Source organism: Dreissena polymorpha, chromosome 8, assembly GCF_020536995.1.
Source record: "Dreissena polymorpha isolate Duluth1 chromosome 8, UMN_Dpol_1.0, whole genome shotgun sequence".
Classification (NCBI taxonomy): domain Eukaryota; kingdom Metazoa; phylum Mollusca; class Bivalvia; order Myida; family Dreissenidae; genus Dreissena; species Dreissena polymorpha.
Genome location: NC_068362.1, coordinates 64076501 through 64100988, shown reverse-complemented (window position 1 = coordinate 64100988; position 24488 = coordinate 64076501). Strand labels below are relative to the sequence as shown.

The 24488-nt window shown below is 34.1% G+C and overlaps 1 protein-coding gene across 4 annotated transcripts in view; it reads left to right on the top strand.

Moving 5' to 3' along the window:
• The window catches only part of LOC127842046 (uncharacterized), a 66971-nt gene extending 43794 nt beyond the window's left edge, over positions 1-23177 (top strand). For 3 of the 4 annotated variants that reach the window (XM_052371365.1, XM_052371366.1, XM_052371364.1), the window contains exons 8-18: positions 28-198; positions 2597-2808; positions 5181-5281; positions 13103-13243; positions 13536-13638; positions 15178-15300; positions 17760-17883; positions 18951-19654; positions 20914-21188; positions 21511-21648; positions 21812-23177. In XM_052371365.1, coding sequence (XP_052227325.1) covers positions 28-198; positions 2597-2808; positions 5181-5281; positions 13103-13243; positions 13536-13638; positions 15178-15300; positions 17760-17883; positions 18951-19654; positions 20914-21188; positions 21511-21648; positions 21812-21919 — 2200 coding nt within the window. In that variant the 3' untranslated portion in view covers positions 21920-23177. The remainder of the gene's footprint in view (positions 1-27; positions 199-2596; positions 2809-5180; positions 5282-13102; positions 13244-13535; positions 13639-15177; positions 15301-17759; positions 17884-18950; positions 19655-20913; positions 21189-21510; positions 21649-21811) is intronic. The other variant, XR_008031464.1, reaches the window with a different exon arrangement.
• Positions 23178-24488: the final 1311 nt, after the last annotated feature.

Here is a 24488-nt window from a genome sequence, read left to right as displayed (position 1 = left end):
ATCAAATATGTGTACTTATTATTGTAGGACATTTTATTTTATTTCACCGTACTTTGACAACGGTGACTTGTACGAGGCAATCAAGAAGGACAGAGATCCTGAGGTCAGAATAATTCAAATGGACATGAATACCAGGTTGAGAGCGATGTATCAGGTCGCGTCCGCTATCAACTATATGCATACTGGGAATCCCTTCAGGTATTGGCATTGTTATAATTTGTATTAATTAAAAAAATGAGTGTTTTTATGTCCATTCTGTTATGGACTTTTTTCAGAGATTGTCATTAGTCGTTATAAGTCCCTGAGCCCGGTTTTACTCATTTAATGTTTTGCAGTGTTTTGTTGAAAGTATTGTCTCTCTTTAGACCTATAGTATTTTATTTTAGGGACATGTTCACAGTTTTGCAAAATGCCAATTTACAAAGTGTCATAGTTTCAAAAAAGAATGTATTCGTTATATTTAAACAAGCAAAACAACACTTCTGCCTTAGAAATCTGTTGTAAGTATCAATTCGTTTATGGATAATCTTCAAATGAAATTCAAAAAATAAATAAAGATTCACGTCCTGTGAACAAGTCCCTTAAAGTTATGTGACATGCAAGTCAAGCCAATACAACGCAAAACACATCACTTAACATAAAACTTAATAAGATAATTAAGTTGTATTTGAATATGTTCTTATCTGTCAACGTCATAGATAATTTAGTATAACCTTTCATTTCCAACACAGCGTTTAAATTAACCCATACATTCAAATGCCTCTTAGGTATTTTAATTTGGTAGCTTTGTCATTGAGATGTCTCAGATATTTGCATCGGAAAAGACACTTTTTTATTTAATATTTGTCCGTGTCATATAAATATGTAAATGTATTCTTGACATAACAGTTTTGTTAGTAAATTTGTTTCATGAAATACAATACAGGGCAAAACATTATGCTGCGTTTACATTATGTTCCCGGCAGCCACGGCTGTCCCGTTTGTCCGAAAGGTAGCGCGCCGTGTGACTGTTGCAATTGTTGACCTTTAATCCAATGTTTGCTACGTTGTGCTAAGTTTCCTCACGGTTTATAAAGGTATCCGTGACGTGCCGTCGAAGCGAATACGCGGCCCTTCGACGGTACGCTAACTTTTCATCCACGGTCTGCCAAGGATGTATAAATGTTGCTTCAAGGCACGATGCGTTCTGTTAAGTTCCCACACGTTGTTTGCTGTGGCATGCAGGTATGATACGTTGTACACGTTTGTCATTCATTTGTCACGTTCTATGAAGGTACTGTGCGGATCAAACGTGGACATCCGAGAGGTTTCGGGCACGATTGTGCTCCCGGTATAAAAGAAAACTCTCAAGCAACGGTATTTATTATAGCAAAATAATTCCAGTGACATGGATGTGAACGACGAGGATGATTTGTGTTTGCCTGCTTATTTGCAGCATTAATGCAATCTTTGAGTTGTAAAGAGCTGAAAGAAGCACAAAAGTCCGGGAAAAGATGAAGAAGGAGGCCAAGGTCCATGTGGGTTCGTCCGTGGCTAGCCCTGACTTGGTGGCCGCTTTCATCAGTTTCCCAAGTTTAATGCGCATGCTCTCATATCACGTCTTCAATTCACTGGGCTTGCGTTTCATCTTTGTGGCCTGCTTTACCCAGAGCCTGTTTTTGGCCGCGGCGTCTTTGTAACCTGTCAACCTCTTTAAGAAGATAATTTGTTTTTGCTGGAGGAAGTCAATTTTGAGCTATTTGTCTTCATCAGTAAAATTTATTATAACCCTAGGGGTTGTTCTCTTCCTAGCATATGCTACTCCTTCTGCTTCTTCGTCCTCATTTGTAAGGGGTGGATCAACAGGAGCAGTGGGTTCATCTTGATCGTGCGACGGTAGGCATGGACTTTCAGGTTGCTCCCCAACTTGAGCATCCTTTGCAGCGCGGGGAGCCTTTGTTCTGAGCTTTCTTGGTATCATTATACTGATCGAGTGTTCAGACTGAAATGAAAGTTTCCTGAATAGCACGGCTTTAATAAACACATCTTCAGACCGCGCGAGTCTTGTCAGACCGTACAACAACTCAACTGGCCGTAACGCATCTGCCTGCAAAATGCAACACACCGTAACGGGTCGGAATGAACACGTAGCAAAACGGCTGTCAATTATCCTAGCTTGCCGTGGTAATCTTGACAAAACGTAACAAAACGTAACAAAACTTGATAGAAACTTCACATGTCGGGGAAAGAATAGGATTCCCGTCAGAGTACGGACCCTTTTCGGGTTCTGTTACGGCCTGCTACGTACTGTCAAGTTTTATTGCGTTTAAAAAGTTCTATCACGTTTTTCATTTCCGCCGTGGCTGCCGTGGCAAATTTTTTTACCGTTTAAAATTTTGGCGCGGCAACCACGGCAACCCCGTTGTGTCACGTTTGGCTATCCCGTTCCCCTACGTTGTCTTACGTTCATCCCGTTTCCTCCACGGTGGCCCGAAACGTGATTGCCGTGGTCGCCGGGAACATAGTGTAAACGCAGCATTAAACACATCACTGAACATAAAAAGGAATAAGATACTGAAGTTTTATTTGAAAATGGTTTGATCTATAAACTTTATAGGGGCACTATTCTACACATGGATATCAAATCCAAAAACATTGTTCTGGACTCACAACTGAACGCAAGGCTGATAGATTTTGGACTTTCCCGCGAGTTGAAGGAAGGAAACTGTTCAGAAACTATGACAACGGTTTATGGGACAAAAGGATATTTTCCAACTGTAGAGCACAAAAAACTGACTCAACAACACGACTGCCACAACTTCGGTGTCGGTAAGGTTATAGAGATCATATAAAAGTATCCTACTGGTTTCAACGAAAGTTTTTATAGGTTCACTCCCCATACGTCTTATATGATTTTCAGTCCATACGTCCTCAAAAATTGTTCCTGCGCTTGTTTACAAAGTACTTAAGATGCTCCAAAGAAAATTGGTATACTTACTATTGGTAATGTAATAATGTAATGATTGTGAACGACCTTTCCCACTAGAGGCCATATATCAGATGGCTTTTTCTAGAAACAAAACAAAACTTAACATTGTTATATATATATTCAGCTTTACGATTTATGTAAATCAGTGTGACAATACTTGTAACCGTTCATCTGCCCGCGTGAGTTTGCGTCATTAGAAACATTAATAGTGTAGTAATTCGTAAAGTTCATACAATTTAATACTGACACATTTTTCACTCAATTTGATTTAACTTAGTTTTATTAAAAAATAAACAGTATTTAACCCGCTGGTTAATCTGGGTCACATGCGTTTAAAAAAATGGTCACCAGATCAGATCTTACAAAGACATCGTTACCACTATATAGACAACATTTATATCTTAAGCTCAATGAAACATGGTTCGAATGTTTAACTTTACAAAATCTAAGCCGTGTTGATGATACCTATACTGTATTCAAATCTGATTCACTAACATGCAATATAGTAATGCAACTTGGTATATATATAGTCAGCTATAGAATCTCTGTATGACTGTCTGTCAATCACTTCCTCTGTTCTTCCGTCCAACTGTCTGTCAGTCTGCAAAAACTGAAATAACTAGAATATCACTTTTAAAAATGACATTTAACCGGAGCCCGATGTTTATAAAGTTCTGCTGATAATTTAATAAACCTTGGTATTTTGAAAAAAAGTTTCATCATACTAGTATTCTATTATGTGCAGTGTCATGTGGGAATATTAAAAGACGTTTCGGTTTTTACCAGTGGTTCAAGGTCAAGTAACTGTTATTTAAATACGAATACCCTTAATAATTGTATTAATCAAGTTTGCCGTTTGTATTTCTGTCAATCCCTGCAGTCCTTCATTCATCTGTCTGTCTGTCTGTCCACACAAATATAATGTAAATTTATATTATATGATTATGAGATTGGTATACGTATTTTAGTAATGAAATAATTATGTATTTTCTCTCATTTGAGGCAATTGTCAAATGTCATGAGACTTATACAAAAACTAAAATTATGCGCCCTTGTTTTACCAGATGTCGATCGTAAGATGAATGTAAAAAAATCGAATTTTAAAATTTTCGTTTGATTTCAGTGTACAAATAAAGGGCTGATTGATAGCAATACACAAGTTGATTTATAGAGGTTTATATTATATAAAAGAATTGCTCAATCTTCTACAGTGTAATGACCTAAATGTGTAGATGATTGTCACGAAAGAAACTTATGCTTAAATCAGATTCTCGTAGAATAATACCCTTTGTCTGTCCGTCCACTTAAGATCATACAGCCCCCTGAAGCTTGTGTTCTAACTACTGGGTGGATCTCGCTCAGACGTTCGAAATTGAATGACCTTAGTGTATAAATAAAATGAATTATAGTGGAGACATGTTTTGTAATGTTTGGCCCTTTGTCTGCGTTTTTTCTTTCTATAATATATACAATGTAGTGAAAATGTTCGAGTTTCTAATTCACTTTAACTACAGGTTGGGTCTTGATGAAACTGTCACAGTTTAATGACTTTAATTTCTAGATGCCCTAAAAAGAAAGGACTTAAGGATTCAATGAAATGTGGAAGCATTATTCCCTTTTTCTGTTTGTTACTAAAGAATATTTAGTCCTGTCAAGCTTGTATTTTAACTCTTCATTAACCACTTAATGTGAAGATGATCATACAGAAAAGTTTTTGGGCTTCAACGAGTTTTTGTAGAATTATGGCCATTTGTCTTTTTCCCAATATACAATATAGTCACACAAAATTGTGTTTTCAACTCCGCTCAAATACAGGTTTGATCTTTCGCAACCTGTTACAGTTGAACTGCTTTAATGTGTAGATGATTTTAAAGAAAGAAATTTTGGTTTCGACATTTTGGCAGAATTATGGTCCATTGTCTGTTTTAACAATGTAGCATCTATAATCTCAAAAGTTGGTTTTTAAATTCCCTTTAAATACAGGGTAAAACTCGCTCCAACTTTCACAGTTCAAAGTCTAAATATGTATATGATCCAAACGAAATAAATTTTCACTGCGACCAGTTATTACATAATTATGGTTCTTTGTCTTTTGGTCCACTGTGCAATAACTATTGTGTTTTAATGCCTCCAATGTGTTGTGAGAGCACCAGTGACATTAGAAATTTAGACAACATGTTCACAATATTGTTTATATTCAATCATTTTGCAGTTATGCGAGAATTATTAACTGGTCGCAACGCTCTAGACCACGATACGCATAACCAAGAAATGCGCAAATGGAAGAACTTGTATGTTAAAAAACATAGACAGGTAAATGTTTTATATTTTGGTCTAAACACGTGTTATTTTTTAAAAAAGACGAATGTCATTTGTTAATATATTTGTACGTGCAGTCACTCGTTCGTACATTCATTGAATATAATTTAGTTTATTTCATTCATTTATTATTCCATTTGTTAAAACGTTAATTAATTAATGCATTCAATCATTAATACATCGATTCATCAACACATAGAACATTAAGAATACATGCAAGTGCAATATGTGTTTACTAGTTTGGAACACATGAAAGAAACACACGAACATTTCATTACAACTTTAACATGAAATTGTTTGTGATATGTATTTATAATAAATATTTAGATGTAAAGCCACAGACATTATTAGGAGAGAAACTCATATGAACACCCGCTAGTACATTTGTAATTGATTCGACCTATTGCATACACAATACTGAGCCCATAGTTGCATGCGTCCTTAAGACAAAGACTTATGGGAAGTTCCTCGAATTCATGACATGCCTTAAGTCTCTGGCTATTTTACCTTCATATCGTTTTGCTCGCAAATGTTTTTCACAAGTAAATATTGGTAAAATGACTAATATTGAATAGTGTGTACCAAGAAAACAGTGTATTATTTATTGAAAGTTCAACGACATTTTTCACTGAGTAAAGATTTCCCTTATGAGCTTATTAGTTCCCCAGAACAACACACACAACACGACATACTAAAACAAACAAGGTAAAAGCTTTGGTCTCCGTCTGGGATGATCCATGCAAAGCATTTGGGTTTAAATAGGCTGAATAGTGCGCTAAATCTCATATATAACTAACACATACATATAACTAAACATTAACCGAGAAGCATTGTTATTCAAGTTCAAAAGCAATTAAAGAATTTTTCAATTGAATTTAATAGCTATTTAATTTTCTATTTGTTTAATATCTACAAATTACAACCTTCTTAGGCATGGTGAAATGACAAAAATAAAATATCAACAAAATTCCTCATTGTTTGCATGATTTCAGAAAGTAGCATCGTAAAGTACTTATCCTAGATCTTCACAATACATCTTTGGAATTAGCCGATATGCAGTTTGTAAAAAGCCTTATTACCTAGCTTGAATGTGTATACAAATACTAATAAAAAATCAACATAACACTATATTTTTATTTATAAACATTTAGGCCGAAAATTTACATTTTACGTACTATAATTATTACTAGAAACATACTTTGGTGTTAACCAGACACTGAACTAAACTTCGGCATTGAGCGTTTCAGTGCGTTTGATATTTTGTTTAAGCAATCACATAGAGGTGGGTATGTACAGATACAACATTTATTAATACTCGTGTAGTGACAATCTATTTAAAGAATATCATTGGTAAACGTATAAATGTATTGTGTTAAGCGAATGTCGATAAGACCCCGCGGTTTGTTACTGAAGAATTTGTATTTCAATGATTGCTTTAGACAGATAAATAACAATATCATGTTAAAAACGTGTCAATAATAAAAGATATAAAAAAAACATGACTAAACTTGGGAGTATGCTTTCTTTCTTAATTTTGTCATAGCCCTGTTAGCCATCTCACTTTTTTTTTTGTTTCTGATCCCTACCGTGAGATCAAAAAGTGTGCCAAAACAGTATACTATGGGCTATAATATACATTTGCTAAAATGTGTTTAAGTCAACTACTTCTCTATATTTGTAATACAATTAATGTAAAAGGGTCGGTTCATTTTTTTCATTTCTTTACCCATTGATTTAAACGTGTACCAATTACAAATAATAAGAAATATATGAGGTTTTGTGTAATGGCCTCAATTAACATCATAGTCTTATTAAATCAAATGTTTAGCGGGTGTAACGACCACAGGCAAATCTAGGCAAAACTACCACAGGAAAAAACTACCAAGGATGAAACTGGTATGCAGCAAAACATCCCGATTCCCGTATTTTTAAAACAAGCAATAAGCTTATACACATGTACTTACATCAACTTATTTTCGTTGTATTTAGGATAGTAAGTAATCTTCGGCTCTGATTAACTTAAAGTCTCGTTTCTGATCACACGTGCTCATGGTGAGCTAGTGTGGGAGATGGCTTTTCTGTGTCGTATATAAAATTTGTCTCAAACGAAACCTCTGTATAAACTTTGCATACAATATTATCTGCATCATAACGGTCACTAGAGCTCAAAATAAAATCTTAATTAGGAACATTAAAAATATTGTGCCTTGGTAATAAACAGTACTAATATTGAATATATTAATACTGTTTTGGCAATTGGTCACTTGCCTTAAATAAAGCACTAACAAAGTGTATATAATAAGAATGCAATACTGCTCCAGCAGCTGAAGTTTCAATTATTTATATTGAAACCACAAAACTCAGAAGTTTAAATATATATGTAACAGCATATAGTAGATGTCTTCAAAGTTTGGTCAAATCATGCCCCTTTGGTAAAAAATGGCCACACTGCATGCGTAACTTGTTTATATGGATATCGAGAAATTAAACTTCTTTATATGATGGTCGTTTACCAAATTCGTTCAAATAATTACCCTGGTGTCAACATTAGCCTTGTGTTGTGCGTTTCTTGTTTCTCGTATATAAGATTTGGAATTTTGTAAGTAATATCATATAGTAGTCTTTTACCCAATTTATTGAAATCTTGAATATGTGGTCAAAACTGACCGGCCCTTGGGGGTAAAACTGGCTGACAAAATTTGAAATTCATGTCAATAAAAATTTCTCTGCTGATGATGTTTCCGGAAAATCATTATTCCTATATATTGTTTTGCTTGTTGCACATAACAAAACCTTTAATAATCTCCCAGCTGATATATTAGCCTGTTAAATCAGGTGAGCGATACCGTGCATTCATGACACTTATGTGTATTATTTAATTTAAATTACAATTTTAAGGTCATATTTTACCGCGTCAAACAGGTGGTTTGTGGCCACTGACTGTAGTTAACAAAAACAAATAATAAAGAAAATTTGGATATAGCAGTCTAGTTTGCATTAACAAATAGTGATACAACTGCGAATATAGCAAGCTTTAATGAAGGCCAAGCTTGGAATTGTAGATGGGGAAATTCAGGTCCAATTCAATGTCACTGTTACTAAAATATGAAAAGTTTTCCGATTAATGACCTCCTTTGATATTGAGGGATAGTATTCAGAACATTGGCTCTAAAATCAAAGTGCTTCCACCTACAACGTTGAAACTTCATATGTAGCTGCACCTTGATGAGTTCTACACGCCACATCCATATTTGGGTCACTAGGTCAAATGTCAAGGTCACTGTGACCTCTAAAAATAATTCTGACAAGCTTTCATTTTTTCAAAAATGCACCCGCAGCCGAGCGTGGCACCCGTTATGCGGTGCTCTTGTTTGTTTAGGTGTCATGCATGGAGACTTAGCTTGGAATTGCATTTTGGTCAGTCGGGTCACTCTCACTGTTACTAAAAATAGAAAAGAAACATACAGGTGATTTCTGGACAATAACTTTAGTAGACACCAATCGTGATGAAATCTTGGATAAAGCAAGCTTTACATGTTTGTATTTTTTATCTGTCGCGTCAATTTAGCTGTCTCTTAAAATAGGAAAAAAAGGTTTCCATTCAACAACTTGAATTTGTGTGTAGGTATCGCACTGTGTGCAGGTACATTGCATTCAGTCCTAGCATGGGATTACATTTGTGGCGAGTTGGGTCACTGTAACAAAAAATATATAAGAGTTCTTCTCTCAAAAACTTGTGTTTGGGAGGAGGCATTATACCAATTGAAAATGAACGTAGCTTCCTGCATACCAGGTGTGGGATAAAAAAAACTTAATAAATGTTCAAAAATTTGAGTTTGGAAAGAGGTATTGTGCTGCAAGTGGGTGTCTCGTTTGATTTGTTTGTACGTAGCCTACCTTTATGTCTAGCTAGAAAATGCAAGATTTTTATTTGTAGTAGATTGATAAGTAAAACATAGAAAATCTAGTTTGCATTGTTTCTTGCTTTCTGATTATTCTCTTTGTCCCAACATTTAACAACACATTTAAAGTTTTTAAACATATTTTACAGATCGATATTACCTAGACCTTCAAACTTTCAACAGCGTGTAAAAGCATTATTTTATCTAAATATTGTTTGCAGTTTAACTTAGGTCATTAAATAACTGGATTTGACGAAATTTTTCATGATGCAATTGTTTATATAAAACTTTGGAACAGTCGGATCGCAAACATTAAGTGGTATTTTGCCTGATGAGTTCTTTATTATCGACACATATTTAATGGAAAACGGTTGCTTTTGTGGAAATTACCTTTCAACAAGTTTGTATTAACCTTTCATTTAATCTTATCTTAACGAAATGTGCTAATGGTGGGAATTTGAGAATTTTGTCCGTTGTTCGTTGTATGTTGTTCGTCATCCACATTTGCCATGTGAACACTTCAGACGCCACATATATTGCCCAATCGTCATGAGACTTGTCGCAATGGTATCTCGGCTGAATTTGAAACTGAGTCATGTGTGATCAAAAACTAGTTTTTAAGATCAAATAAAAGAAAAACCATACGAACACTCTACTGAAGCCTAAATACGCATTATCAACTTTTACAATGCATGTCAAATTCGCCGTTCGTTCGATAAACACTTTTACTCCATACCAAAAACGTTGACTTACATGACATTGCCAAAATATATGTATATTCGAATCTACTGACTTGCTTCACAAATCACACATGATGGAATGTTTAAAAACACACATAAGTAAATAACTTTTAATAAAACTATTTGAAATAGTTTAAATAATTTATTTATATTGGAAAGTTCTTAGTTTGATGTTTTGTGTGTCAGTCTAAACGGTTTAATAAGCACTTGATTTTTTTCAAAGTCTTTGTCAAAGTATCATTCCCATTTTGTTATTGCCATCTTTGAGTTGATTTGCTTTGCCAGTACGAGGTTTTCGCATACTAATTTTCAGATTTATGTAAGCATTCTAAACTTCGCATGTTTTGTCCAATAAACATGAAACTTAATTTTTTTCTAATGATTAAAGAGTTAAAAATTTATTCAAGTCCATAACCTTGCCGGCAGGGGTCGGGACATTTTTTCTTATATGCCTATAGTAAAACATTGGGAACAGTGATTCTAGAATTCCCTTTTTAATTCATTCGTCAGGAAATGTGCACAGAACATTTGTTTTTATGATTTCTTGGCCGATTAATCAAAAATGGTTTCGGTCCATTGAAAAACTTGGCTGCACATGTATGGGTCAGTTTTTAAAGAAGGCACATGTTTTTTCCCAATGAGCATAACAATTTATCAAACAATGTGTTCTACCGGTATATCATTCACGTTCAAAAATGGTTCCAGGTGAGAGCAAGGTCAGAAAACACATATAATATAAATATATCACAAAAGCTACTAAGATTTGTTTAGGTATGTAGGGACTTTTGGCTCTCTTCTTTAAAAAGAAGAACGATATGGACTGGAACGCTTTTAGCAACTTTAAAACATAAACACACTTATCATTTCTCTTAAGTTTTGTCAAAGTCTGTCTAGGGATTAAGAAGTAGAATTCGTTATAATAAAAACTTACGTAACGCTCCAACAGGTGATTGACATCAATGTTTCCTTAAAGCTCCCCTAGAATACTATATTCTCAAAGGTACTTCATTTTTTGTTAATATTAGCGGGACTTAATTGATGAATACTTAAATGTACATGGGAAGATATTCCTTATATTTCTATTCCGCCCCGGCTGTTAACAGTGTTTTACATAAACGATACTTATCATTTACAATTTGCAAATTGCAATACAGTTTTTTTAACCAGTGACTGTAAGCCATTCCATATTAATGTCCCGTATAATTGTATTTCATAAAATGCATATTTTATCTGCATTTAAAATTGAAATCATTACACATTTGAGGCAGGGAAGCCACTAGAGGTGAACAGCACTGAAGAAACAGATATATGTCCGCTATATTTGTTAAGAGAACATGAACTGCGGAAAAGTAACAGTTATCGCTGCGTTCGTTTTACAGCGATAAAAGACGTATTCATCTAGATAATGGTTATGTTGTGAACTGGCATGGTGTTTATTACTTACAGATATAAATAATTAAACTTGTAAAACTAATAAAAGAAGTCAGCTGTATATTTAAACAAAAATATTTAATTTAATCAATGTAACGTAGTTATATATTACCGAAATTTAATTTGTAAAGCGTCCTATACAGAAATATTAATATTGCGATGCTATGTTCCCGCAAAATTTAACCATCAATACGTATCGCTAAATTTACGTTTAACGTCTTAGTTATTTGACGTTTTCTGTTTTGCCTTCTATTTTCAATGGTACTGCATTGCCATTACTATACATTACATAATTTCTGCTAATAAAATAACAGACCGACTTGACGCAGTATCATATCTAGCAAACATACCAACTCAAAACAATCAAGTTCCAGATATAAAAAAACTAAACATCACAGTTGAGTGTAATTTCAGCAAAAAAATTGAAAGTCAGTGTCAGTTATTCTGAAGCCGCAATAAATCAATTAATTTCCCCGCCTTGGCGGTTGAGTTGAAAATATCATCAATAAAAGCTAATTAAAACTTGTACACATAGTAAACCTGAGCTGTGAAATAACTTAATAAACAGTTGGCGTTATAGGCATTCTTAAAGCACACCACGTGACCGTTCTTAAAAATAGACAAAGGCGTCTATAATGTTGTTGTCACGCGAATAGTAATCATTATTGAGAATACGGTAAAAACTGACATAACGGTCACTTGAATAAAACGGTCAATTGTAGACAACGGTCAATCTGGATTTCCCCCCCCCCCGACGCAAATCACTCTTTATTACACTTGAGAATAACGGTTTCGGCCAACGGGTAATATATTTCACTCAGAAAGTCATGGTTGAACTGAAATCAACGGTCACGCGTCAGTCATTTCGAGTCACGCAAATTAAGAACACAAACAAAGTTGGTGCACATAACAATATGAATATGTATTTGAAACAATAAGCGGCTGAATTCATAACGTAAAAGAATGAGCGTGTGACATAGTCGATAGATCTTTATCGCTAATAAAGGTGTTAAAATCAATACTAAGATGGCGAGTGCTGTTAAAAGAAGAAGATGAAAGGATTAGTGATAGTCTGTTCGGGAAAAATATACATTGAATTGCAACTTTTATAACAAACTAAATTTTATTATTATTATACCGTATATTCGGTTTATGACAGCGAATCCGCTTTTATATTTGTTTGGATGTTACGTCAATGACACGTGGCAATTTTTACTTAAAAATACACCCCAATGAATGAAATACGAACTCTCGGATTTTCTCAACGAGCGAGATGCATGAGTAAGCAATAATTATATCGTTGATTAAGTCAAAGATTCAGTTTAAAAATAGTTATGAAATTATATTAATATATAACACACTATTCTGTATTATTTAATATAAATTATTGATGTTGTTATGCTTAGGTCTAGTTATCGGAAACGAGCATTTGTTTTACACTGTGTGCGAACGACTTGGTGGGTAACGACGTGGAAATACTACCAACTGACCAACCATCTAAAATGTGGTGATCCCAGAATAGCGGTCACTTGTCACTTTGGGCATTTACCTTAACTGACCGCTGTTCTCAGTTTTGACTGTATATTTATAATACACTTAATTGTTTCCGTTACTTTTATATCCAGAATTAATAATTATAATGGGAAATACAAAATGTTCGCTCATACATTAATTTTACTGGTACATGGTCACGAATATTAAATGTTGTAGACCACAGTATACTTTTTATGGAATTGTTTTAGCAAAATATCTGGACAGACAATGAAGTTACCGAAAAAGTAGTCAACATTTCTTACGAATGCATTACCAGTATTGACTCGAAAGATGCAAAATATACAGGAGATACAAGTTTTACATCAAAAGACTTGTATTCGAAGCTAGAGGTTTGCTAATACAATATTAGAGAAACTAAATGTGTAAGATACATTGTTGAAATGTATGCTGTAAAACAATTTCAATAAATTAATTATATTACAAAACATTTTCAACGAGTGTTTGACACAAAATTAACAATTAATATGTGTTCACATGAATTTCCATGAAAAAGAATAAGCACTATTAAACAAGAATTTAACTTACTAATACTGTTTGAAAACGTGTTTTACAAAGTCATTCAGTATGTGATTAAAGTCAAAGCATAACTTTATATAAGAAATGGATTTGTATGTATTGCAGATGTTGATGAGGACACCGAATGATGTATCAAAGTGGATCAGCGTGGAAAATAACCGATGTGATATATGTCTTTTGAATGAATCCGTCCCAGATGTGCACACTGGTATTCTTTTTCTTTATTCGTAAACACCATACGCTCATCTGAAGAAGGTCTTTTGATACTCAGAAAAAAAAACAGATATAATATTTTATTAATGTATAATGTCAACCTGATAACAAGCAATCTATGTTTCTGTTGTGATTTATAACGTATTAAGGTATTTTGCGTGTATAAAATGGTCGAGTCAAGTGGTAAGTCTGCAGTGTTATCTCTACGGAGCCCCTGCCAATTAAGAGATAAACCTGTCAACTGCTGGCTTCATAATCAGCATCGCAATGTTAAAAATTGCTCATGGTTAGCTACTGTGGCACGCATTTGGTCGGAATTTTATCGAGCATAAACACATATGGTTTGTCAGGTTGACTCTTTGAGAACTCAATTGGCATTATTTATGACTCATTTTAATGTAACTTTTCAGATTGTTACTTAACAATAACAAGGCCAAGTTTGAATAATAATCAAATGCGTATAAAAGCTAGGTAATCAGGAGAAATCTTTAATCACGTGTTACCTCTTTAGGTCCACATGTATATAACTCAGTGTTTATGCATCTTGGTCAGAATGTTATATTGACAATATAAAAGGCATAATTGAATCTGGATCAAGTGTGGTCGAAATATAGATCAGCTTATCAAGTTTTCAGTAACGTGTGTCCGTGAACTCGGGTGAGCGCGTATGGGTCAGCATGACCATCTAGTGTTATATAAATGAACCTCATATCTTTATGTTAATCAACGTGTCAATCTAGTTTTGAAGACCAATAGCAAACACACCCAAATAACTGTTCTGAAATTAAAATTAAATTAAATACAGGATATATGGTTGATATTTTAGTACATCTGAGCACGAAGGACGTTTATTTAAAAACTTAAATAACCATTATTTACCATGTAATGACTTTTGGAATTTGACATGCACATAATAAACTATATTATACTCGGTGCCAATTCAATGTGTACATGTACATAATTGTACGTAGGTAAGAAAACTTATAACGTCGAATAAAAACGTTATATAAAAACTATCTACGTAATATTTAAGTTTGATATCGTATTCATAGTTTTATTCATTAAACATGCTAACGTTTTAGCTGATGATTCTGTATAACTTTGAACGACGAAAGGAACTGTATTGCAAAACGCACGTCGGTATAAACATTTAGTTGTTCTTAAGATATCAGTATTGATCTAAAACATTCCAACAATTTAATTGTTAATTTTCAAGATGCAATTACATTTTCCATGATTAACTGTATTCTTAAAGTCAATTGATTGGTTAATATGTGTAAACTGCATAAAAATTAGAAAAGTTCCTAATTGTGAAATTCATTAATTCTCCCCTGGAAAATATAAACTTAATATGGTTTAATCGATCAAAATTGTGTTTTAAACCATTTGATCATCGCTGTTTACATATATTTACCCGCTGGAGGTTTACTTCTACACCTGTTACTTCCGCTTATCAAAACCTAGACTGGACTCGCCAATAGGGACGGCACATAACTAGTTTACGTAAATGTTATCTTGGTTCTTGCCTTTGCAGATATCAACAAAGAAAGAGACGGCTGCCCACACCATATTAAGACGTGCTGTGCTTGTATGCGAAACAGCTACATCAATCCAGTCAAATGTTACGACTGTGGAAATGACGTCAAGTCCATAATAGGTGAGTTTCTGCAATAGAAGGAAAACATTATATCTTGATTGTTTCTTTTCTCGTGTTTCAATCTATACTCCATTGACCGCTAATAGGAAAAAATATTACAAGTCATTTCATTTTCGAGTATGCTACGAATGCCCAAATGGTACTTTATTTTGCAATAACTTCTCTATTGTTTCAAGTATTAATATAGGTGCTCTTATTTTGTTCTTAATTTTGTAACGTTTAACCTGTTTAACGATGCTGCTAACGCGTTATTTTGATTGATAGTTTACTTACATATATATTTAGTTTTATGTAGATGAAATTGATGTGCTAATTTATAACGCGGCTGATACTTCACCACTTGTTTTAGTACTAGAAGTGATGCCATTTGCGTCTGCCTTCATTCTTTACCTCACACTTAGTTTTGCAATACATAATGAAAAGGACAATAACAAATTTGATACCATAGAAGTTACATAATAGACACACAGTATGAGATAAATGCAAAGTGTTTAATTTTCGGGTCACCGAAATGGAATAGTCAATTGAAAAACAAACTGTGAGCTTAGAATGTTTGAATTAATTGCTCAATCGATACTTTCTTGATACGCCATAGCAAAAACATTTTAGTTTTTAGAAACGATTAAATGAATATATACAAGAAGTGCATCCTTTATTGTAAACACGTTTTAGAACCTAGCATACTATACCACTAATATTACTGGCAATTTTTGATTTCGATTGTGGCGCAGAGTATTGCAGGTGGAACGGTCGGACGTCTTTGTTTTTACAAAGAATTACAAAGCATTTTGATTTTTTTGCAGTGTGTCCCAAATATGTTTGTGGACATAGTATCATTTTCCACAAAACATAGACTTGTATTGGTAAACAAAATCTTATTTAGTTATTATATACAAGTACACTTTCTGAGCATGGCATGATTTTTCTCTAAAAATGCTAGGCTTTGCGTCTGACCAGTAAAGATGGTTCTTTTTGTTTAAATGTTGGTCAATGTAGAAATGAGATTCGGCGCTGAACCACAACTTTTGACGAAGATGAACGTGTTCTGTCATCCAAGTGGCAAAGTCAAGACGTTTGTTTACATCACTTTCTTTCAGATGTTAGGACCGGAACTTTGTAGGGTGTTAGTTTTGAGGAAAATCTTAAGACTCTGCATACATTGATGGCACTAGAAGAATCGTTATTGTCAGAAAATACCTTTTGTACCGACCTCTCTGGTGTTCGTCAATAATTCGCTTCACCTGCTAAACATTTTCACTGCTGCGACTGCTTTTTGGTCTCCCCGTGTTGTTCTTTCTCTGGTCTGGTATCTCCATACTGCCCAAACCGTTTCACAACTTTGTTTACTTGTAATCTGGTAATAGACCTATCCAAAGGATATAGCTTTTGCATTCCTCTTATGACAAAAATTACTGATTTTCTCTCATAATATAATGTTATTATGTTTTAACGTTTTTTCTGTGGAAAGCGCCATCTTGAAAATAACAAATTTTAATAAAATCACATGTGACGTCATGATGTCAACATTTTCCCGTACGTTATGTCTTATATAAAATGGTGAATGTTCTTTGTCATTAAGAAACCATGTTTGTTTATATATCAGTTTTATTAGACCCGGGGTAATACTTTGAAAGTGTATCACATATTATGAAACACACTGTATCTGTTTGTAGTAAAAAATTTTACAAAAAAAAGATTTGTTCCCATCAATAACATCGGTCTACCAAAGTAAATGGACGTAGAATATTCGAGAACACGTGTTTCGCATTCATTACATACAAGCAGTATATTTTTAAGCTACAATGTCGCACAAATCATAACGAAATTGTTCTCAAACCCAAATAATGAACAGCGATGTTTTAATTATAATAGGGACCTTCCTATAACGTAAGAAAACACAAACGAGCGTCGTCCAAGCTACTGTTTCGTCATTCATTCATGCATTGAACTTAAGAATAAAAATAAAATATGTAGATATTTAATTATACTAAGAAAATAATAAATGTTGATCATTCAGCAAAAGCATAAATCCTTCAAATCATTTTCATTAAAACACATAATAGTTATAAAGTTGAACAAAATAGTTCTGATGCTCTGCCTTGTCATTAGCGAAGGCAAATGCTTAGAATTATATCGATTCGTCATTTCACTAGGGACAATCAATACGCCAGTAGGTCCGTAAAGGATTGGGATACTTCGACAGTCGTTGCTTATAAAAACCAGAGTCTACATATTACCTACACTCGTGTTCATATTGACATACTGAACTAAACTTCAATAATTTGAGGGGATTTCGCAGCACAAAGCTTATTAACGAATTGCACTGTTTTAATTGTATTTTGCACAGTTTAGCTGTCCCCTGCTGTTGTTTTTTTTGCTGTATTTACATGTTATTTCAATCCGTACTATTTCGAGAAGTAGTGGGACAAAAGCGTTTAATCTTAAGAACTATATTGCAGGTCACGGATGGGGTGCTATATTGATTGCTGGACATAAAAAGAACGGTCAGGAAATGTTCGACTTAGACATTAAACTGTTCGGAGATGCTATTACAAATTTAGCCCTTCCAGCCATGTGTATAAGGTATGGTTTTGTTCAACACTCAATAATTTAGTCTAGTATGGTATTTTTTTCTATTCTGAAAATCTCGATTAAATTATTCAAATGACTAACATGCAGATATCACTTATGATTTGCAATTAATTAAAAAATAAATAATAAACATGTTTGCGTGATATTACATATCCGTAAATACTAAAACAGTTGTGATTTGTCTTACTTTACATTTTTAATGTAATACTTTTATTTCATACCATACATTTAGGCAGCGTTTGTTTATTTGCGCATAATTATTGCGTTGTTCAATACGCTTTCAAAACGCGTGTCATTGTTGACCTTACGCTGGGCAGCGCTTGTCATCAGAAGGTTATGTCATGACATTCATACACTTATTTATGCCGAAGATTTTTTGTGTATACGAATTTGTTGTCAAACCTCCGGTTGATGCACATGAATCAAATCACGAAATGTAATTACTAGTGATGAAACCCATGTTTAGCGTTAACATTTTGGATAAGGAACACGAAATATTCGTTGATTTTGAGTGTTTATGGATCTTTAAAGAAACTTCTTCACACCTTTTCGAATGTTTGACGACTGTCAATGAATGCATTTACGATCAAAACTGTAATATTTTGAATATTTTTAGTTTAATAAAAACAAGGAAAAATATCAAATAAAAACATATTCCTGCACTAAGGTACGAATCTGTGACATCCTGAAGTAAATGATAACACAGTACAACTTAACCACGCAGGCTTTTAAAACAAGATGGTAGTTTAAACGCTTTGTCGGTTATACACTTATTTGCTAAAGTATCGATATATTTTTTCATATTTCATTTGATGACTGTCAATGAACAAACATATATTTTAACATTTTTTATATCAAAAGTGTTATTTTGCTTGTTTGAAGTTGTTCTATTTAAGTCTATGACTATCGTTCGGAAAATTGTCATTGTGCCAAACTGTGAACAGTGTTTTCCAAAACCTGATCTTATATTATTAATGTTTATTTAATTTGTAAACATTATACATGTATTTATTTGTTTAACATACTTTTGTGAATAAGACTCTGGTGCGATATTTCAGCCCTGATAACATAGAAATTATTGATTCAAATAAAGGAACGCCGAAAGAATCGTCAGCCAAGATTGATACAGCTTTTGACCGGCTGGACTCGAAAGATATACACACTTTGGTATTTCTTTACTCGGGACATAATCATGATGCTAAAGGGTTTTGGTTGGGTGAACACCTAGGTAAAAAGAAATTCTACAGTATGAACAGGATAAATTACAACATTAAAAAAATGGCAAACATAAAACAAGTTATCGCATTTCTCGATTGTTGCAAATCAAAACCGATTGAAGTTCGACCTGAAACGAGTCGGATACAGTTCAGTGCCTCAGGACAGAAGGAGAATGCAACATGCGTACCAAATGAAGTCAGTTTCTTTACCAAATACTTGCACCAAGCTTTCACAATGAAGGCATCTGGTGGCGAATGTAGTTTGCACAAGAGTCATTGCACAATGAAAGGTGACTTCATCACACTTGGATCTCTCTTTGACTACTTAAAGGAACACAGAGAAGGTCTTATTCAAATGATTCCGCGTATGCATTCGGAAAATGCGAATTGGAGGAGCATCTACTTGGCATATAACTTCGCATTTAAAGTGGAAATTTCTATCAATGTCATCGTTCCAAATTTCGAAAAAATAATAAATGTGACACCAGCGGCCTTGACCGACATTCAAACTCTTAAATCAGAGATTCTGTTTCCGCATTTTGTTGGTAAGTATCTAAAGCAACGACATATTAAGTAATTTCTTTCAAAACAAGTTTTTTTAATTATTAAAACTTATGTCTCAGTCCAAAATACATTAACAAAACAACGTTCGAGTTCAAAGGACAACTTACCGACAATGATACAAAATAACTCATGAAGCACATGTATACCAAATAATATCGATTTCGCAATAATTCATCGAATTGTCTCTACACACTCGAATGCACTTCCAACGTAACACTTTCATTATTCTCATCGCAAAAGCTACTTAATTATAAAATCGATTCTTTATAGCGTTGTCTTCAAAGTAGCGTTCAATTAATTTATCCATGACGCTCTGATACGTTCGGGTATGGTTCCCCTCGCCGCACCTGCTAATGAAAGTATGCCTATAATGTTGATTTTCCTTTGCATATTGTCATATTCCTATAAAGATGAAAAAGCTTGTGTGTGCACTAATATATATGCAGACTCGTCGATCGTAAAAGCAGTCATGTAGTTGGTAACAAGTTTGTATCACAAGAACAACATATGTATTTACAAGACTCACATAACATATAACGACCTATTGCTCCTCCATAAACATTACCCTATCCAAATATTATAAAGCATTTGTGACGAGTTGACATAATTGTAAAGAACCTATCTTTATCCCATTGTAGTTTACTGTAGCTGACTGTAGACTGTATTTGGGAATGAAAGAACATTATATTTGCATTATGCCGATGTTATTGATTTTCAATCAGATAAACGTGTCAATGTGTCAACCCAGCAATGTGTTGACATTAATGACACTGAGACACCAGAAATGTACAATTAATTGGTTAATTTTTCATGAGATTAAGGGTTTAATGATCATCACTTAAACTAAATATTTTTTAGATTCTGTTATTTTTTGGTTCTTTAAAGAATGGTATTTATATTTAAATGATATTTCATCGATTCATTATTCATTCTAGTAAACATTTTTACGCAATATGTTATAAAATAATTGAAAAATCAGGGAAAATGTTAGTGTTTCCGTAGAAGTGACTTTGAGTGGGTGTGCAGGATATTGTATCTCAAAAACGTTTGCACCAACCTTACAGTATTGTAATTGCATTCGCGCTAAGCGTTTTCAAACATAAACCTAACAAAACATACTTTTTTACAAACGTACTTGTTTGAAGTTGCAGAATTGAGAATACATGTTACACATGTTGTGTTATTTAAAGTTTATCTAATCGCTTCCCAGTTTGGTAAACGTTACTTTCATTTTCCAAAGCTCTTCTTGGTGAGAATTGTGGAAGTCAGGCAACTGCAAAGGAATTTAAACTTGCAAAGTTGGCAAACGCTTTAGCAATCGAGGTTGATTTGGCCTCAAGACACGTCGAAGAGATAGGCACCATTGAAAAGCTGATGCTGGCATGGAATTCAAAACGGATGATAAGATGTAAACTTAGAAAGTGCGAGCGAATTGATAAAGGCAAGCCTGTCGTTCTTTTGCAAAATCAAGGTCAACATGTCGCTAAAATGGTGTCTGAAATCTCGAACGGAAAGGTAAAATAAAGAGTCTCAATACCAGGACGACTCTTAATAAATGCACACATGTGGTTTGACGAAGTTTTGTTAAAAAACATTACTCAAACAAGAACATGAAAAAACAAAATCAACTTCACTTCATCCGATTTGAAATCATCTTTTAAGTAACTAGTTGAGTTATTGCTTTCGTATGATATGTAAAGATTTACAGATAACTCGATTGGTTTGTATGAATATACCAGATGAGATGTTAAAATAATATAGTAGCAAGGCATGCCAATCTATGTAGTGTAAAGCTATAGTGAAGTTGAGCATTAAAAATATAATTTTATTTTTCCAGACGATATTTGATCTAAGAGAATTGGATCACATGATAAAATCTTTGGAAAATCTGTCAAAATCAATGGGCGACTTGTCAGAAGCTCTGATTGACTTTATAATTGACGTCCAGGCAATTAAAGATATAACACGGAGCAAGGTACTGTTGGATTGAGAAATACCGGTTGTTACTTCCGATTTATTTAATGCATTATTACAGAGACATCAATTTTGATTACTGATAACACGGTTGTGTTTACTGCTTTGCTAGTATGTTTCACCGGATACTATGTTATTATGTTGCTTTTGTTATACTTTTTTAGGATTTAACGCAAAGAGTTGAAATGGAATTCATAAACCTTTTTGACGACGAATCCGTTACATTGGTGTATTTGGAACTGAAAGAAATTGAAGATTTGGATGAAAACTGAACCAATAGAAGCTGTTTTGATGGTTAACCATGTGCTAAGAATCTAGTGTTTTATCCATTAACTATACTCTTATTTTAACGCAGGAGCTTTATTTATAGCCTATGGTTGGCTATAAATATGAAGTTATGCATAATTACCCCTTATATGTTTAATTAAGAATGGGTTTTGTATTTCAGTAATACTGTGTACTTTATATTGTATATGTGTCATTGAACGTTTTGCTTAAATAAGTATGGTGGCTAATGATGACCTCGGTGCCAGGCATATTACTTAATTGTTTTCATGTCGTCTGTGTGTTTTGCTATTGTTCTAAATGTTCCGACATTTTTAAGGCTAGTGTTGGTCGTGATTTATGTTGTTTTCAAACCAAGGAATACTCTAAAATGAAAATGTAAGAAAAACAAGTGACTTATAGCTATAGCCTGAGCTGTGAAATGAAAACAAAATGTTCCCGTGTTACAGACCTTAACACTCAATGTATGCCATTGAGCAATATAGTATCGAAATAATGTTGGGGTTTTTAGAGTTCCGGAAAGTACAGGCAACCGAGTCAATCATTTGTTTAAGACACGTGGCGTTGATGTGTTTATTAAAATGACCTTCCCTCACAGCACTGGAAACCTTAGCGGACACTATCCCCGCCCTGTAATAGTAAATTGTATAAGCTACAAGGCCAGGCAACAGCTTCACATAGGAAACCGTGAACTGAAGACACGCAGTGGAGATGTTAAAATCTTCATAACGATTTTACCAACACAGTGCACAGCTGTTGTATGTAGCATGTGGACTGACCTTATGGAAAAAAAGATATGTAACTTACCGATCAGAGTAACTGAAAACGGCGAAGCGACCATGAAACAAATAGACAGTGAATCAGAACTTGACAAGTACAAAGTGCAGTAAATAGAAAAACTAAATTTCTTTCTTGATCAGTTTGCATTGAATTCGTAATTGACCTTAGATTCACGTAGGTTGTGTTATTGTAATTTGTATTCATGAACTGAGCATGTGATTATGTGACTACAATTGAAAAGCCCGCTAGCTCGTGTCTCTGTTTGCTCAAGTTCACACCATTAAACTCACTTTATTTTTTGTCAACATGCGACTTGAGCAAATATTGACCGGGGTTTAAGAAATAATGGATATTTGTAAAGTTAATGAATGAAATATTTGTAAAGATTACACAAATAATGTATGATGTACATCTCAGTAAAAGTAAATCATTTACTTAGTGAAATAAATTTCTCTTACGATGATAGCATGGTGTATTTGTCTTTCTGTACTTCTATGTGCACAAAGAAGTGCGTGCACACAAACCTCACAGAGTCCTGAAACTGGCAGTCCCCAGTTACAATTACTCTCTTTATTGTCTTCTGGCTATAATCAATTACAAAATATCTTCGTCATATTGTAAACAATTAAGCTTACCTTAAATGGCAATATCACATATTAAATTGTTTTTAAACGTTTAATCTTGACTTGTAGAACCTTGTGAAACTAACATGAGTGCATTGACTGTTTCTTATAGTAACTCATTTTGTATGTTTTAGGAACCTAATGGAAGGTCTTTTGAACTACAGCTTGCACGATGTGTTTCCTGTAACATGGCTCTTTTTATAGGATTAAACATCATGTCTAGATCTATTTTTCCGTAAATGACTTCAACAATAGCGAATTAAGTATTCTGTAGTTCAGTATTTTCCATAAATTCATTGTAATTTATATTACAATTTTTTATCAGATTTCACAAAAAATTTATATTTTATCAACGATTATATTAACCCCTTGAATTATCTTCACGGCCCCGTATACTGCACCAACCTATAAAATAGTGACCGTATACTGTACATTATTTCCCTTAAGCTTGGGAAATTTGGCATAATAGGCATAATCTTGTTCGTCTGCAGGACAAGCAGGTCAGGCAAACCCTTAAACCAAGCAGCACAAGCAAAATGTACAATACGATATGATCCCTCAAACTAAAATAAACTCAGATATTTGACTTAATCAAAACTGTTTATCTGTACACAAATATATCCGTATGACACTATTGTTTCGCAATTCTGCTTTTTGTTTACAACGGTGGTGTATTATGTCTTAACAGTTTCATCACTCTTGCTGTTTCAATTTTCGAGATTCATGTGAGTAAACCCAAGGTCACAATGGGACGGCCCTAACGGGAGGTCCAAAATCACGCAACACGTCGAGCTGCGCGTTGCGAAGTCGCTATCAAACGTGAGGGCGTCTTGCAATCGCCTGAGAGGCAATATGCCGGCGATGGTTTGCCCAAAAAAAAATAATTTAAATATCGCCGCGATTCTACGTTTTCATGGAGCGCTTGACAGCTCTGTGGAGACGCCGTAACAGCGCTGGTGGAACTACTAGCTACTACTAGAGAGTCTTGATCGCGCCGTTCCTTTGCCGCCAAGACGCTGTTCGAACTCTTCAGAAATAAGCTGCATAGATTGGCTTTTTTTGGAGCTGGACACAAGGGCTTTTAGCCAAAGAAGTCTGTGATCATGGCAAATCAGTCTCTATGGAATCATCGTGGTTTTGGTTGTAAAGAGCC